Source organism: Ascidiella aspersa, chromosome 1, assembly GCF_963924565.1.
Source record: "Ascidiella aspersa chromosome 1, kaAscAspe10.2, whole genome shotgun sequence".
Taxonomy (NCBI): domain Eukaryota; kingdom Metazoa; phylum Chordata; class Ascidiacea; order Phlebobranchia; family Ascidiidae; genus Ascidiella; species Ascidiella aspersa.
In genome coordinates, this window is record NC_139447.1 from 16,024,169 (window position 1) to 16,039,267 (window position 15,099).

General features: G+C 34.6%; 1 protein-coding gene across 2 annotated transcripts; it reads left to right on the forward strand.

Moving 5' to 3' along the window:
- The first annotated feature begins 603 nt into the window (after window positions 1-603).
- On the forward strand, window positions 604-13,858 carry LOC146168045 (MAP/microtubule affinity-regulating kinase 3-like). 2 transcript variants are annotated; one of them, XM_083389880.1, is made up of 22 exons: window positions 604-880; window positions 1,215-1,394; window positions 1,531-1,584; window positions 1,657-1,705; window positions 1,935-2,000; window positions 3,908-3,978; window positions 4,063-4,119; window positions 4,301-4,435; window positions 4,511-4,612; window positions 5,073-5,192; window positions 5,412-5,511; window positions 5,720-5,832; window positions 6,336-6,480; window positions 7,804-7,930; window positions 8,039-8,126; window positions 8,220-8,305; window positions 9,639-9,740; window positions 10,020-10,361; window positions 10,458-10,493; window positions 11,665-11,785; window positions 12,018-12,167; window positions 12,496-13,858. In XM_083389880.1, the coding sequence occupies exons 1-22, from the start codon at window positions 851-853 to the stop codon at window positions 12,562-12,564; spliced, it is 2,343 nt and encodes a 780-aa protein (XP_083246006.1). In that variant the 5' UTR covers window positions 604-850; the 3' UTR covers window positions 12,565-13,858. The 2 variants fall into 2 exon arrangements, with proteins under 2 accessions (XP_083246006.1, XP_083245998.1); XM_083389872.1 differs by having other exon boundaries at window positions 606-880; window positions 11,662-11,785.
- Window positions 13,859-15,099: the final 1,241 nt, after the last annotated feature.

The window sequence follows — 15,099 nt, forward strand, 5'->3', positions numbered from 1 at the left end:
TTTGTGCGGATCTTCTACTGTAGTCTTGAAAAAATAAACTTACTACAGTGTTTTTATGTGAATACCAATTGTGAATTTTGTAAAAAATCAAGCATAGAACGAGACTCCCAAATGCTAATCTTTGCGTTTAAGGATATCAGTCAGCGACAGAAAACCCCAATTTGATGCTATTGTAAGACCTTAAGTCTAAAACAGAGTTCGGCAACCTACGGCCCGCGGGCCGGATGCGGCCCGCCGCTTCTTTGACAAACTAGATACGACTCCATTTCAAATACTTTTTGACTATTTTAACTCGTAAGTGCGAAAAATGTTCCTGTTTCGCGCGAATCATCTTTCTGCGTCCGGCTTGTTTACGTTTTGATGCGGTCGTTTGAACGAGATCAGCGCTTCGTTACCGTTAATGGAAAACGCATTCAAAAATGTTGGACATATTTTTTAACATTTTGTATTTTCGGTAATGTAATAAAAACTTGCAAGAAATTTAAAAGAAATGCCGTATACCTAAAAAAATCGCGCTCCCTTCGCTCGCCATGTGCGTCCTGACTAACAAAGGTTAACAAACACTAAACAAGATTAACTATTAAACTTATCGCGTTTACATAAATAAAGCACCATAAAAATTAAACCGTGTCCAATATGTTTACTGTTCGTATTTGGTGGATCATCATGTTGTCATGTTTGGCTGTAGTGGTTCATGGCAGAAACTATTTGAACACCCCTGGTATATACTTTTGAACAATTTTTAATTAAATGTATTTTTCTTTAAGAATTACTGTTGGATAAACACTAACAATAATACCAAGACTTAGTGGTCAACTGCTTTCTCCATCATGACATTTTAACTCTTATCATGTCTCATGCAAGCACAGAAGACAGAGGGGTATGTCTATATTTGTATCCTTCTTTTTTATGAAATTCAATGGTAAACAACTTATAATGTGAAACATGTCATCAAAAATGCTATTCAGTTAAATATTGAAAAGCTTGGCAAGATACTAATTTTGAATTGTAAATTTCAATTTATGTGTGTAAGTGTACCTAGTTTGTCTTTCGATGATTTTTAAACAAGTATGTATGCCTTATAAACAAACAACACTATCACAATGCCTGAAATGCAATATAATTTGCAGAAACAGCTTTATTTAAATAATTGATAATGATCAAGCAAAAAAGTCTTAATATGAAGAACCTAATAAAACCATTTCTTGATTAAGGCAAGTGGTGATGCACCAAGGTCAAGGACCCGTGTTTCCACCACAAACCAAATTCTGCGCTCAAGAAACATGCATGGTGATGAACAACCCCACATCGGACATTATCGAATTTTAAAAACTATTGGAAAGGGAAATTTTGCCAAAGTTAAGCTTGCCAGACATGTCTTGACTGGGCGCGAGGTAAAAATCATTTGTTATTTTATCACTTTGCAGTAATGTGAACATTTTTTTTTCTTTGTGGCTTTTTTAAATTTTATTTGTTTTACTTTGTTCAATTTGTACTTTTTAACATTAAAAAAAATGTTAATGCATTTAGGTGGCAATAAAGATAATTGACAAGAAACAACTCAATCCAAGCAGTTTACAAAAGGTATTCAATTTGAAAATGTTTCCTGATTAGTTTTGTTCTTATATTAAAACCATACAAATTTGTTTTATGCAGCTATTTCGTGAAGTACGTATCATGAAAAATTTGGACCATCCGAATATTGGTAATTATTGATTTTTTTTCTATGCTGTAATTCATTTAAAACCCATTCTGTGTGCCTTCTATGTGTTGGTGAGGATAGCAAGTGTATATTAAATTGCTTTGCATACTATAGTAGAATGTTTTTTATTTTAATTATGTTTAATTCACTTAACATTTTCAACAATATACTTTTTAATTTCTGAAATTGTTAACTTTTGAAATAACTAAATTTAGTGTTTGTTTTTTTTCAGTTAAGTTGTATGAGGTTATTGAAAACAGCAAGCAGCTTCTTTTGGTTATGGAGTATGCCAATGGAGGTACAAAGTTTTTATAAATTTATTCCCTGCCTATATTCCATATAGACAATGCTGGCGTGAATTGTGTTTTCTTTTACTTATCTAGTGCTGGTGATGGTTACCAATTACATTAAAGTATACATGTTTTTTATGAAACGTAAAACAATTGAAAACACTTTGAGATTTCCGGTTTAAGAATGCCTAAATGAGAATGTAGGTTTTTAGAATTTTCATTATAATCTTGTAATTCTATTCAAGGGATTCATTTTCTTATTTATTAGTTTGATAAAGGAAAGTTAGTTTAAAAAAAAATTGTGCAATCAAAATATTAACTTTACATTTATTTTCATTTTTGCCGCCTCAAAACTAAAATCCCATTCCCAGAGACAGAAAACTGTCACTTAAAAGGCTTTAATACCTTCCAAGAAAACTTTTAAGCTTGTTTTGTTTGGTCTATTTTGGTGACACAGTTCTTGAACGCCATATAAATGAAGCTTCTCGTAATGCTTCCCTGCGTTCTACAATGGGCAAAACTACATTGTATGGCCATGTTTCTATGCATTACCGCGACAATAAATTAATATGACAAAAGTATTTAGGAAATGTAATACGACAAGGTATTTAAGAAATGTTCGAAAAAAATATATACTGGAAAAACATACTTTATTTAGATAATGCGAACGGCTAATGTGTGTTATTCATTTTGGGCCAGCTAACATGTTTAAAAAGCAAATATAATTATTCTAAAAAGGTTTAACGCGTATGGTTTACTATACTTTTGCCAACTTTACTCTGTAGATACATTATTTTACCTTTTTTTATTTTATCATATTTATATATATGTTGTGGTATGTTCTCTTTTACATCTTGCAATTGCTTTGCTTAGTTTGATCGTTAAAAACAAAAAGTGTTGCTTTCAAATGTTGCCTTTGATTACATCAAGTTGTTTACTGCAAAGCATGTTGCCCAACCAAGAATTTGTTTGGTTGTTACAATAGTTGTGAATTACATGTTTTGTTTAAACCCAATAATGCTTATCATTTGTGTCCCTGTTTTTTTAAAAACTCTTGTAGTAACATGTCTGATCCACTATATGTTTCTTTTAATTGAACTTTTTAATTTTTTATGGCTTTTTGGCTAAAAGTTTGTCCACTCTTGGCATATGACTAAATAACTAAATTATATCACAATGAAACACTAGATTTACAAAAGCGATGTTTTGTTTGAGGTAAATTACTGCACTGCTCAACAAGCGTATTTGTAAAAATAATTGAATGGTTACACAAACATAATAAAAACTATTTACGGATTTTCTGTTTTTTATGATGCTTTGTGTTTCTAATCTTACAAAACTATTACTTTTTTTTTTATTTAGCTTATCAAAATATGTTATGTTATTATAGCATTTAAAATTACGAACCTGTTTTTCACAAATTAAATATATAAATAATTTATTCAAAATAGATTCTTTAATAATATTTGAATTCAGATTCTTAAATTGCTATATCATTAGAATTTTTTCTAGGGATTCTTGTTGTTTACCATAAAAATGACAGGTTAAAAAAACAGGTACTATAAAAATTCACATTTCTTGATTTAGTTTTGGAATATTTTTTAAGTATTTTTGTAATTTTTAGGGAAAATGAAATATTTTGTAATTTTTAGGGAAATGTATCATATGTACTGACTTCTTGTATGGTAGATGTTTCAGTCAACTCCTGTACAATTATAAAATCTACACTTTATGAAGTTGTGCATTGTCACAAAAATAAAAAATGACTAGCTTAAACATAAACATCAAGTGTTCTTCTGATTGTTACCTTAATACTCTTTTTAAATTACATTTGTCAGAAAAGCTTGCACTCCTGCATTGATTTACAGTTTGACAGAGAATCAATAACTAACTAACTAGTATTGTTTCTTTACAGGTGAAGTATTTGATTACTTAGTGGCACATGGAAGAATGAAGGAGAAAGAAGCCAGGGCTAAGTTCAGACAGGTGAGCTAATGTAATGTTTAATGCTTATATGCAGATTTATGCTTAAAGTTTCTTTGTTAATAACTGTATTGTGTTGTGTTTTAGATTGTCTCCTCAGTTCAGTACCTTCACAGCAAAAACATAGTCCATAGAGATCTTAAGGTATAAATATTATTGCTAACTCATAAAAGTAAAATTAGATTTGTTTATATGTGTTTTTTAAGCTTTTATCAAGTTTAAGGTACAAAAAATCTGTTTATCAGTCTATGTTTTAGACAACTCATTATAACAGTTTAAGTTGTTTATGATTTCCTTCTTGATGGTTGCATTTTGTTTTAACAAGGCGGAAAACCTTTTACTTGATGCTGACATGAACATAAAAATTGCCGATTTTGGCTTCAGCAATGAATTTACTCCTGGTCGCAAACTTGATACATTTTGTGGAAGTCCTCCTTATGCTGCACCTGAACTCTTTCAGGTGAGCACATTCACCATGAACAAAAATCACACCCAAATGTTTCTGCATTGACTTTTTTTATTATACCTTTATCAGGGTAAGAAATATGATGGACCTGAAGTAGATGTTTGGTCACTCGGTGTAATACTTTACACCCTTGTAAGTGGATCACTACCTTTTGACGGACAAAATCTTAAGGTATACATGAATTGTTGTCTTATGCAATAAAATAATGCAATAGCTTTATTAAATGTATCAGTGTGTGTTGTTATTTTTGTGCTCACTGGGTGTTGTTATAATTGTGTAAATGTCAATACAACTATCAATAAAGGTAAATCCCTCAGGTCCTGTCCTTCTGTTAAGAAAAAATTAATGTCACACCTGTCAATTAATGTCAATGCAGTGATTTGACATTTTTTTTAATAATACAATAAATGTACTATTGTTTTCCAGTAAAATTAAAAAAAATGATTTTAGCACTATACATTTACAAGTTTTAGTCACATTAAACATATCATTCATTGCATCCATGAGACTTTTGCTAATTGCATTCCTACACCTCATCTTTTACGAAGATTTTCATCACTTTAATAAACTTTATTATTGTTTTCGTTAAACCGTATTTTGACTGTTTTTACATTCGTTTTTATTTTTACAGGAACTTCGTGAAAGAGTTCTTCGAGGAAAATACAGAATACCATTCTACATGTCGACCGATTGCGAACAACTTCTTAAGAAGTTTCTTATCCTGACTCCTTCGAAGAGGGGAACTCTAACTGTACGTTACCAGTTGGATTGCTCTAATTTTCAAACAATACTTTTTGAGAGGTGTTATCTTATATTAGACTTAGTAATGGTTGTAGGTACAGTTTACTCTGCTTTTTGCGCACTAGGAACATGCATGTGTGTGGGTACTTCCTGTGCAGGTGTTTTGTTGTGCTTTCATAGCTTCTTATACTTAAGTGATGATGTTTAGTGTTGCATATATTTTAACAAGGCCGCAATGATGGATAAATGGATGAATATCGGACATGACGATGATCCACTTAAACCTTTCAGTGATTCTCCATTTGACGACAAAGACAATGGAAGACTGGGTAAAATGCCATAAAATTGATTTTACAGAATGTGCAAAATAACTTTTTTTTCTAAATATATTTAGAATAGTATTTATTGCTTTGCAACTGTAAGGTAATCATGACAGGATGAATTCAAAGTGATGCAATAAATGCAAAAACTACCTTTATAGTGGATACTTGGAAGTTGGAATTATTGTTCTAATTTTTGTTTCATTCTCCAACACAGATTCGATGGTGGAAATGGGCTATGATAGAGCTGAGGTTGAAAAATCACTACGAACTCGTGCATACGACGACCCATTTGCAACCTACTTGCTCCTTGGTACCAAGCCTTCTGAAGTATGTAGTTGAATATTATTGTTTATTACCACATTTTTTAGTTCTGCAGTTTTTAAGTTAACTATACAGTTATACATATATGCCAATCTTTCACTTACTATTTGCGTTGATGGCCAACCAGTCAGACACCAAGATTTCTTACTTAATTAAACTGCAAAGAGCCACACCTTACACATGGACAGAAAAGAATATCACATTGTTTCATTGTTTCTTCCTCACTTACACACATACCTTTGCTCAGTTAGATTTATTATAGATGTTGGCATGTTGCACACTAATGATATTGCGTAGGCGACATATACATGAATTTTTATTTCCTCTGCAGGCCTTCTCAATTTATTGTCATTAAGCTTATTTTAAAGTCTGTTTACTTAACTTCACGAAAATTTAAGAGTCATATAAACTGAATTAAAGAGTCCCATGGGGCTACTAGATAAATTAACACAACGACACAAACATTTTTACTTTAGGTCTATTAATTTTTGAAATGTTGTATCTTCCAGTTGTGTGATGGAACTGCATCAAGATCAAGTAGTGCCCTATCACTCAAGCAAGTCGGTCAACCATCACCCTCAAGCAACCAAGCAGCACGAAAAGTTCACAGGAGTGTGTCAGCCAATCAAAAGCAGCGACGCATGAGCACAGAAAGTAAGACATTGTATGAAAAATAATTATATATTTATGAAAGATGTTTAATATTAACAGCGAAAGGTTTGTAAAATAAATAGTAGATATTTTAAATTTAGGCAGAAACTGTACATTATAATGCTAAATAACAGGTCAATTCATTCTTGCCATACCAGAGGGAAACAATTATACATGATTTTAGATCATGCCAAATTCACCACTTGCTTCTGAGTTAATTCCAAGTACCAGGCGAATTTAAACATGCAGCCCTAGATTAAACTATTTTACAATTTATGCATTTTTTAATCGCCGCTGGGAAGACTCAGCCAGTGTAAGTCCAGTTTCCGGAGGATCGTGTAACTTTCCTCTTGGGCCAGGGACATGTCAACCTAGAGATAAGATGAGGTTAGTGAGGGAATTTTTAGAAGACAAGCCTGCTCCAGATGACACAGCTGCAAGTATGTCAGGTGCCAAATAAATATATTGACAACTTTCTCAAAATATCCCAATTTGGTAATCAAATATTGAATTGAATTTGTTTACATTTTCATATATTTGTTTGTAGATGAGTTATAGCCACGTTATTTTATTGTTAGATTTTATTCATAGCAACATTAACAGGTAGAAAATACACTTTATAATTTTAAGTTGTTGTATATAAAACATAAAGTTGTTCATAAACATATAGTTGTTCATAAAGTTCGAATTTAAAAGCATTTTAATATCGTAAAACAGAATCAGATTTAGCAAGCCTGAACTAACATATGTTTAGGCATGGTAATAAACTAAGTTCACGAAATACGCCAGGTGCCTTTAGAAAGGCTTTTACTGATACTAGTTGGTTAGGATTGTAGTAAAAGCAAAGCAAGGTTAGAAAATTCTGTCGAAAATTCATGCCGTGACCATCTCTCTACCAACTTGCCTTACCTTGCTTGCACTACAATCCTGATTAGGCCCACTTTAATGATATCCTTTTCAAAGGCTCCCGATATATTATTACGAGCATTGTCATGTCCAAGTAAGATAAATGCCTATGGCTACTAATTATGCTGATGGTAGACACTTTTAGCTTTGTTCTTGTTACACCCAAGATACATTTATTTTATATATTAGGAAATGTTGTTACTTGTTCATCTAAGTAAAAAAAAAATAAACGCTATATTTGTGGATGGTACAGAGCCAGTACTTATATTGCTGTTTACACATGTGGCCACGTGACCTGATTTGCAGTGAATCAAGGCCACCGGCCTAAATTAACATTGTTTAAATTTATTTTTTTAAGAACTGCTTGTTGGCAGAAAAATGGCAATCAATACAACCAAAAATTTTATTTATTTATTGAAGATTCAAAGAGTGGCAGTAATGCTGTTAAAGGGGTAGCCCGCTCCACTTCAGCCCACCACCACAATGTTCGCAATGGAGATTCACAACATACAGCGATTGGTGCCATATCTGAAGACGCTGACTCTGGGTAAAACTTTAGATATAAATTTGTTTTGTTGACAGCAAGAGGTTTGATTAAGTTTATAGTGCGTTTTTAGGTCTAGCGTTTAAATCAAACTATTTTTTGATTTATTAGAACACTCAAACCTCCTGATCTTTTATCAAATGCCGGTAATCCAAATAAAGCAGAAATTCCACAATCTCAACGCACAGAAGAATCTAAGGTATTTCTAGCTGGGCTTGAATATAACTCTTTTTTCTGTTGCTCTTGTAGTTTTTATGAGATTTTAAGTGGACATGTGTTTTTTACATGTTAGTCGTGGAAAGGTGCTGACATGACGAGGAGAAATACGTATGTGTGTACGGAGAAGAAAGGTGCTCATACACTGCCTCCAGATGCAAGGTTTGCTTTATATTCAATTAATGTTTTTTTTTATTTGTCCCCGAGGGCGTATCCACGAATCCAACAAGGGGATTCCCGATTTTTTTAGGAAATATCCTATCCATAAACAACGTCGACGTTCCTGCCAGGTGCCAGCTGCCAGCTGCGAAACCGATTAATGTGCAAACAGTGCAATTATTCCCTTGAGTTCCAAACCTAAACGAAGGCCGCGAAATATGTTAGACTAATTTTGGAAAAAGTCCACTATCAGCAGCGCAGTTTTATACGTTTCATCCACGAGACTACGCTAAATTACGAGCACTCTAACACCTGAAATACGAAAAAGATTTTTTTCCGGTTGTTATTATTCCACGATTATCGTAACACCTGCATTGCTGTGCATTAAGTCAGTTAAAATCGTGTAGGGGAAAATAATTGCGCAATTGCACACAAATCACGTATTATTATATGCTTATAGAGAAGAAATTCGTGGTAACTATTATTTCATAAAAATGGAGACCTGTAGGCCCGCAAACGCGCTCGAAAATCAAGTTAGACCACTTTTTAGAGAATCCGCTTGAGTTAAAGAAGTCGTTGTTACACGAACACCGGATATTAGCACTGATAGAGGCAGCCAGGAAATCAACTGCGGCTAACTCTAGTCCTAGTTGATAAACACTTTGTTGACGTTTTTGACGAGAAAAAAGGAAGAAGATTTGTTCTAATTGCGATTTGTGTTATGTCTTTTTATTCTATGTACACGAATTACTAATTCATTGAACTTATTTTTGCGTACGGAATAAAATATTCCATAATAAACTGATGTGTCAAATGTACCCTTGTCAATCAGTCAACCTCAACGAATAGAGAAAGGCGTTCAACGGATAAAATATGTACTGCGCCTACGGTTGACTGACAACGTTTTACGTTTGATTTTGGTTTCGCATTAACTAAAGACGCTTGACACAATTACATTACCAAACATTCCCGCCTCGGACGTCGAACCGAAACAAAAACAAAAGTCAGCTATGGACAGCCCTCTACCCGGATACGCCACTGATGGACACTATGGCCAGTAGTAACAAAGAAATAAAAAACCTATACCAAAAACAAAAATCCGTAATTTAAACTTCATAGTGTTATTTGTCAATTCTCGAGTATTGCGGGTAAAACAGCTATGTCAAACCGACCGTAGTTTTTTAGTAATATCGAATCAGAAGTTATACATAGGAGTTTGATTAGTTTTTCTTAATCTAATTCCGTATATTTTTTAGTGTAATAATATCAAATCCAGAAGTAAAATTATATTAATGAAATTTCCAGGAAATTTACGAATACTTGTTTGTTAACACAGTCCTCCAGAAGAGGCAAATACGCGATCACGTCACCACAAAGCACATACTACGACTGGTGGAAAACTATTGTCAGCAACAAACAATGTCGATTCCAGGCCAACGTAAGAAAATGCCAATAAAGCTACAATCATTTGCACATTATGTGCAATTAGTACACCACATTGCATATTGTTTTAGTAAACAATATGATGTTTACACGTGAGATGCACTTGTTAAACTTGAAATTGTGAGACTGTTAAAATAAATTGTGAAACTGTTAACGTTTACTTTATTGACACAATAAGATTACTTATCTTGCGATTAGCCGAACTGGTACCATCACGAGTCCAAATCGAACACAGGCTAAACGTTAAAACAAACGTTTCCATTTCCTATTGCAGTACCTCACCTGGAGGCAAATTGCCGTCACCCGTGATCCGTACCACCAGCGTGGCGCCGGGAAGCCGGGCGTCGGTTCACGCACGTCACAACCAGTCTGCCCCTCAACCCTTTCCCAGGAATGCGAGGGAACGTCGTACTTACCATGGCCCGCAAACCCACGAGCGACAACGGCGTACTGCGACCTACAACGGACCGCCCCCTACTTCCCCTTCTGTGAGCGACTGCATGGCCGGGGCCTCGGGTCGTAACGACGGAGCTGGGGTCTCGTCGAAGGGTGCTCAAGGGTCGAGGGACAGTTCGGGCGGATTTTTAAGCAAGCTCTCGATCAAATTCAACCGCAGGTAATATTTTGAACGTCATTTGGTTACTAACACTTGCCCAAACTTATTTTTTGTGACTTTCGATCTGCCGTGGGAACTTACCATTTTTATTTTCAGATCATTGAGAATTTCACGTCGCTATGAACGTGAACGGTCAGTAACTTGACTGGCATGATTTTACGCATGTTATAACTTCAAAAATATTGATGGTTTTGGCTACTCATGAATTAACATTTTCCTTCCTTAACAACAAAGTATTGAAAAGCACTTAAGCAGACTATAATGACACCAGTAAATTTTCACTCAAGACTTGTTGGCGTTATCAAATATTAATCTGGTGTAATTTGAACATGTCCCTATACTATGTGTTTCCTATTTTATATGCATATGAAAGAAAGTCTTTGCAGAAGTCATGAAATTCACCTTCTACATTTCCATTTTCACCACACTTATAATAATTAAGCCTTTGCAATCCGTAATTTTTGCGTTACATTTTGCGCTGTCCAAAATCCAATACATTTGCCTGTTCACATTGCAAATTGTTTTCGTTGAAGTTTTAACGAAGGAGCAATTCTGTTGCAAATTATTTCGTACATATGACATAAATCAACTTAATCACTTATCTTTTAAACCAAATTGTAAATTGTAAAAGCTAGTGCAAACGGTTGAATTTTTGTTAATGTTTTAGTTTTAGGTTTTGAAGTTTTTTCTTGTTTTAAATTTAATTATTTAAGTAATTTATTTTTAGTTTCGCAAATAATGGCTGGTAGCAGTGTTTTTAAAACACAAACTAACGTTAGTAAAAAACACTTCATAGCGAAAATATAGAGATACATTTAATTTCTGAAGGTAGTTTAGCAAAACAAAGCGGTTAGTTAAAAGGTTTTTCCAATTAAACGTAGAAGTCTTTCTACCTAAAACAACTTTTGCATGTCCAGCTAACAAAATTACCTCAAAAACCTTTTGCTGGGTGTAGTGAACCAAAGATACCGAACGAATAAATCTTTGGTGGTGAATAACACAGGTTTTGGTGATCGCTGTGTCTTTTTTATCGCCAAAATTATTCTACTAACAGTGTTACGTATAGCAAGACAAATATTGTTGTCATTCGTTTTACCTAAAATTAGGCTAAAACATTCATTTTAACCTGTCCGCCGAGATTTGCTGTTAAACAAACTAATCCTGGCGAAGTTTTGAATATGCATTGCTACGGCACGATTGCTCAACGCTAAAATAGCTATTTTTCACTTTTCTTAAACGTTTGAACGGGAATTATTATACACAGTTTTGTGACTACACATCTCCTTTTCATGCATTCTAGTAGTAGCGCCAGACCTGTTCCAGAAACTGAAAAGGAATCCAAGCCGAGGTCCTTGCGTTTTACGTGGTCCATGAAAACTACTTCGTCTATGGAACCAAAAGATATGATGAAAGAAATACGAAAGGTAAATATTTTGGCACACTCGGGATACATCAAGCATCGGTGACTTATTTTTGTTTACAAAAGCGCATCTCACCGTAAGCTAGGCTTTTCGGTTCTACCAATTTATGTTTGGCCTGGCAGAGATTTATAGTGTCAGTATCCTATATTTGTGTTTCATAAGCTGCGTGAAGAATAAGAAATACGATAAAAAATAACTATCCCACTGCCTGCCACTTATATCTGTTGTATCGCAGGTGCTCAACGCCAACAATTGCGACTACGAACAGCGTGAGAAATATTTGTTGTTCTGTGTCCATGGATGTGGCCACGCCGACAACCTTGTACAATGGGAGATGGAAGTTTGCAAACTTCCTCGGCTATCACTCAATGGCGTTCGGTTTAAAGTGAGTTTTGTGGAGTTAAAAAAGAGGTGTAGAGTTTAACAATGAAAAATGCTTATATTTTCTTGTGCAGCACTATTTTCGTCATTTGAATAACACGTTGTCTAATTTTTTTTTTAATTAACGCTATATGTTATTTACGACAGAAAACCGTTTAACTATTAATTTTTTCTTGATTGTGAAATATTATATTTTACTGCTTTAAGTGGTTTACGCCGTCTCCCTTTTGCGTGAATCTATAGAGTAAGTTTATCCTTATCATAACCAACGGAATATAATTGTGTTTATTTATTTTGTAATTCAAACGACAAATCCTCCATTCCATTTATAGCGAATATCCGGAACAAGCATCGCCTTTAAAAACGTTGCTTCGAAAATTGCCAATGAACTGAAGTTGTAGTTGAAAGAAAGCGACAACTTCCAAGTGTCGGATATTGCCACTGGTCCAAGTTCCTGCTTTCCATGGGGCCTCCTCATCTTTCTGCCTTGGAATTTTCGCATGCTTAAGTCAGAAGACCACAAACGCTTCTCACTTTTTGATAGGGCTCTAGAAAAGCGCTTTTGCCAAATTTGGACTGATTGGCGTGCCAAGTGGTATAGCCACCACCTAATTCCGCTTCTATGGACTCGCAAGTGACCCTGTATTTGTATAAAAAGTAGTTAAAAACGTCGAGTTGTGTTATTGTTGTTGTTATTTTCACTGCAGAATGCGTTAAGTGTATAATCAAGTGCTTTCTCTCGACGCCGGTTGCGGACGCCACAAACAACCTAACTTGGGCGCCTATTATCTTTGGTTTTTACTATGTTTACTACGGTTTTCTTGACCTGACACGCATTAGGTGATTTTTTACGTTACGAATGTTCGCGGTAGAAAATATCTTTTGTTAATGTAACATAACGAAGCTAACATCTAGAGTTGTTTTTTCGATTTGATGAAGTAGAGAGTACCTTATTTCTGGTTAATCATTGTAATTTTACTATTTTTAGGCGATTAGTGAAAATAGATTATTTAGCAGATGAACTCGTCGCTTTTACTCTTTTTTTGCAATTTGGTTTTATTCAAACATTTTCTACATCGAAAAATCCAGTTTTCGGCCCAATTTTTGTCCAAAGCTTTCGCCAGATCGCTAACAGTAAAACTGTGAAGCTTTTCTTGGTGTAAATATTGTACAGGGGACAGACTGTTTATTTGCCACCAACATTCCGCTCCTTCCAAATTCGAAAGAAGCTTCTGGTCAAAATGTCTCCCATCGCGGCACATCGCTCTCGCATTCTCACACTGTTTTGTGATTACTTTCTTGCTTCGTCATGCTGCATACTCTTGTGTGTTTTTCGATAACCTTGTTTCGTGGTTTGCAGTCACTTTAAGACTCCTGTAAGCTTGGTGTGTTTAAGTTTAATCTATAAAAGCATATACAATAGTAATGTTTGTTTCCAGCGATTTTCACAACTCAATCAAGTGGGTTTTACCCCCTCTTTATCTCTCGATCTCCTTGTGTTGTTGTTTTGTTGTCCGTGATCAAGCTGAAAACTACAGCTGATCGCGCCGCCATCTTACGAAATAGCATTTTATAATATTGTACAAAAACATTGGTGCAAGTGTGGTACACTTTGCTGACAAAATAAATGTTATCACACTTTTCGGTCTTGCTTGTAAGTTTAAACTAGAAAATGTACAACTTTAGCGTTAACAACAATAAATGCATGTTTTTCGTGCGCCAATAATGTTTTTGGACTAAGTTGTAATAATAATTAAAACACTAATACGTAATCTGTAGGGAGAGATGAGCAACTGCGTCCCGCAGAGCGACGAATGGTTTTACATCAGTGACGCAAATACTCTCATGTGTAGTTTTATGTCGCATTTAAATAAGACCTAGTTATCGCATAGTTGTTGGGTAGGATTTTCCATTGCAAGTCTACCAAGAGTAACAGCGCTAATTTTATTTACTATGTTGCCAGGACTGCTGCGGTATAGGACTAGGGCAGTGGTTCTCAACCTTTTTTTCTTTCGTTGCACAAAAATTCTGTGGCCCAATAAATGTTCATGAAAAAACAACTATGAAATAGGTTTAGAACAAAAAAACAGCAGAACATGTTTCAAAACAGATTATTTCTTTAACCGTGCATTCGTGAGATACTAGCTGCTGAACAATAAATTTACATTCCTTTTAAATTCCTCCCCAAGCCATTATTTCTGTAAAATTAAGTGTAGTGACACAAATAAAACTTAATTCTTCATTAAATCTAGCTTTATAAAATTGGTCTGTGGCCCACTGGTTGAGAACCGCTGGACTAGGGCCTTCATAACTCTCGTTGTTTCGAAATTGGAATTTGTTTAACGTACGTTGGTGAGATTTTTCCAAACTATAGGGTAAAACAAATATCCCCTCATCGATCGTTACTGACTAATGAACACCTGGAGAACGGACTTTAGGTAGCAGCACTTCACTTAAGCTGAATCTGCTCGATCAAAAATGTCTTTGGCCCGCGGCCTATTCCACATTGTCACACTTGGACTCATTCGGATATACATATTTGGCCAGTTGTGATTAAAAGGTTGCATATCCCTGCTGTGTTTAAAAATTACAGTACATATACTATTCAACTTATGTAAACTTTTAAACGAATCTTTTAATATCAGTTAGTGATGGGTTTGTCAATCGGGGATTAAAAATAATATGATGTTATTGATGTTCAAACAGAAGTATGTTGAACATGAGTTTTGCTCGAAAATTTATTTATGGAAAACACGCATAACTTTAAACCAAGTGCAGTAACGTATACGGTTCGTTTATTTTGTTTGGGGAGGTGTTATTTTCGATAGAAAGTCACAATATACAAAAGCATTACGATTAGCGCAAAGCGAAATAAAATTACACCAACTAAACGCAGAAATTGTACTTTGGGAAATAGAAAGGGTTTAAAAAATACT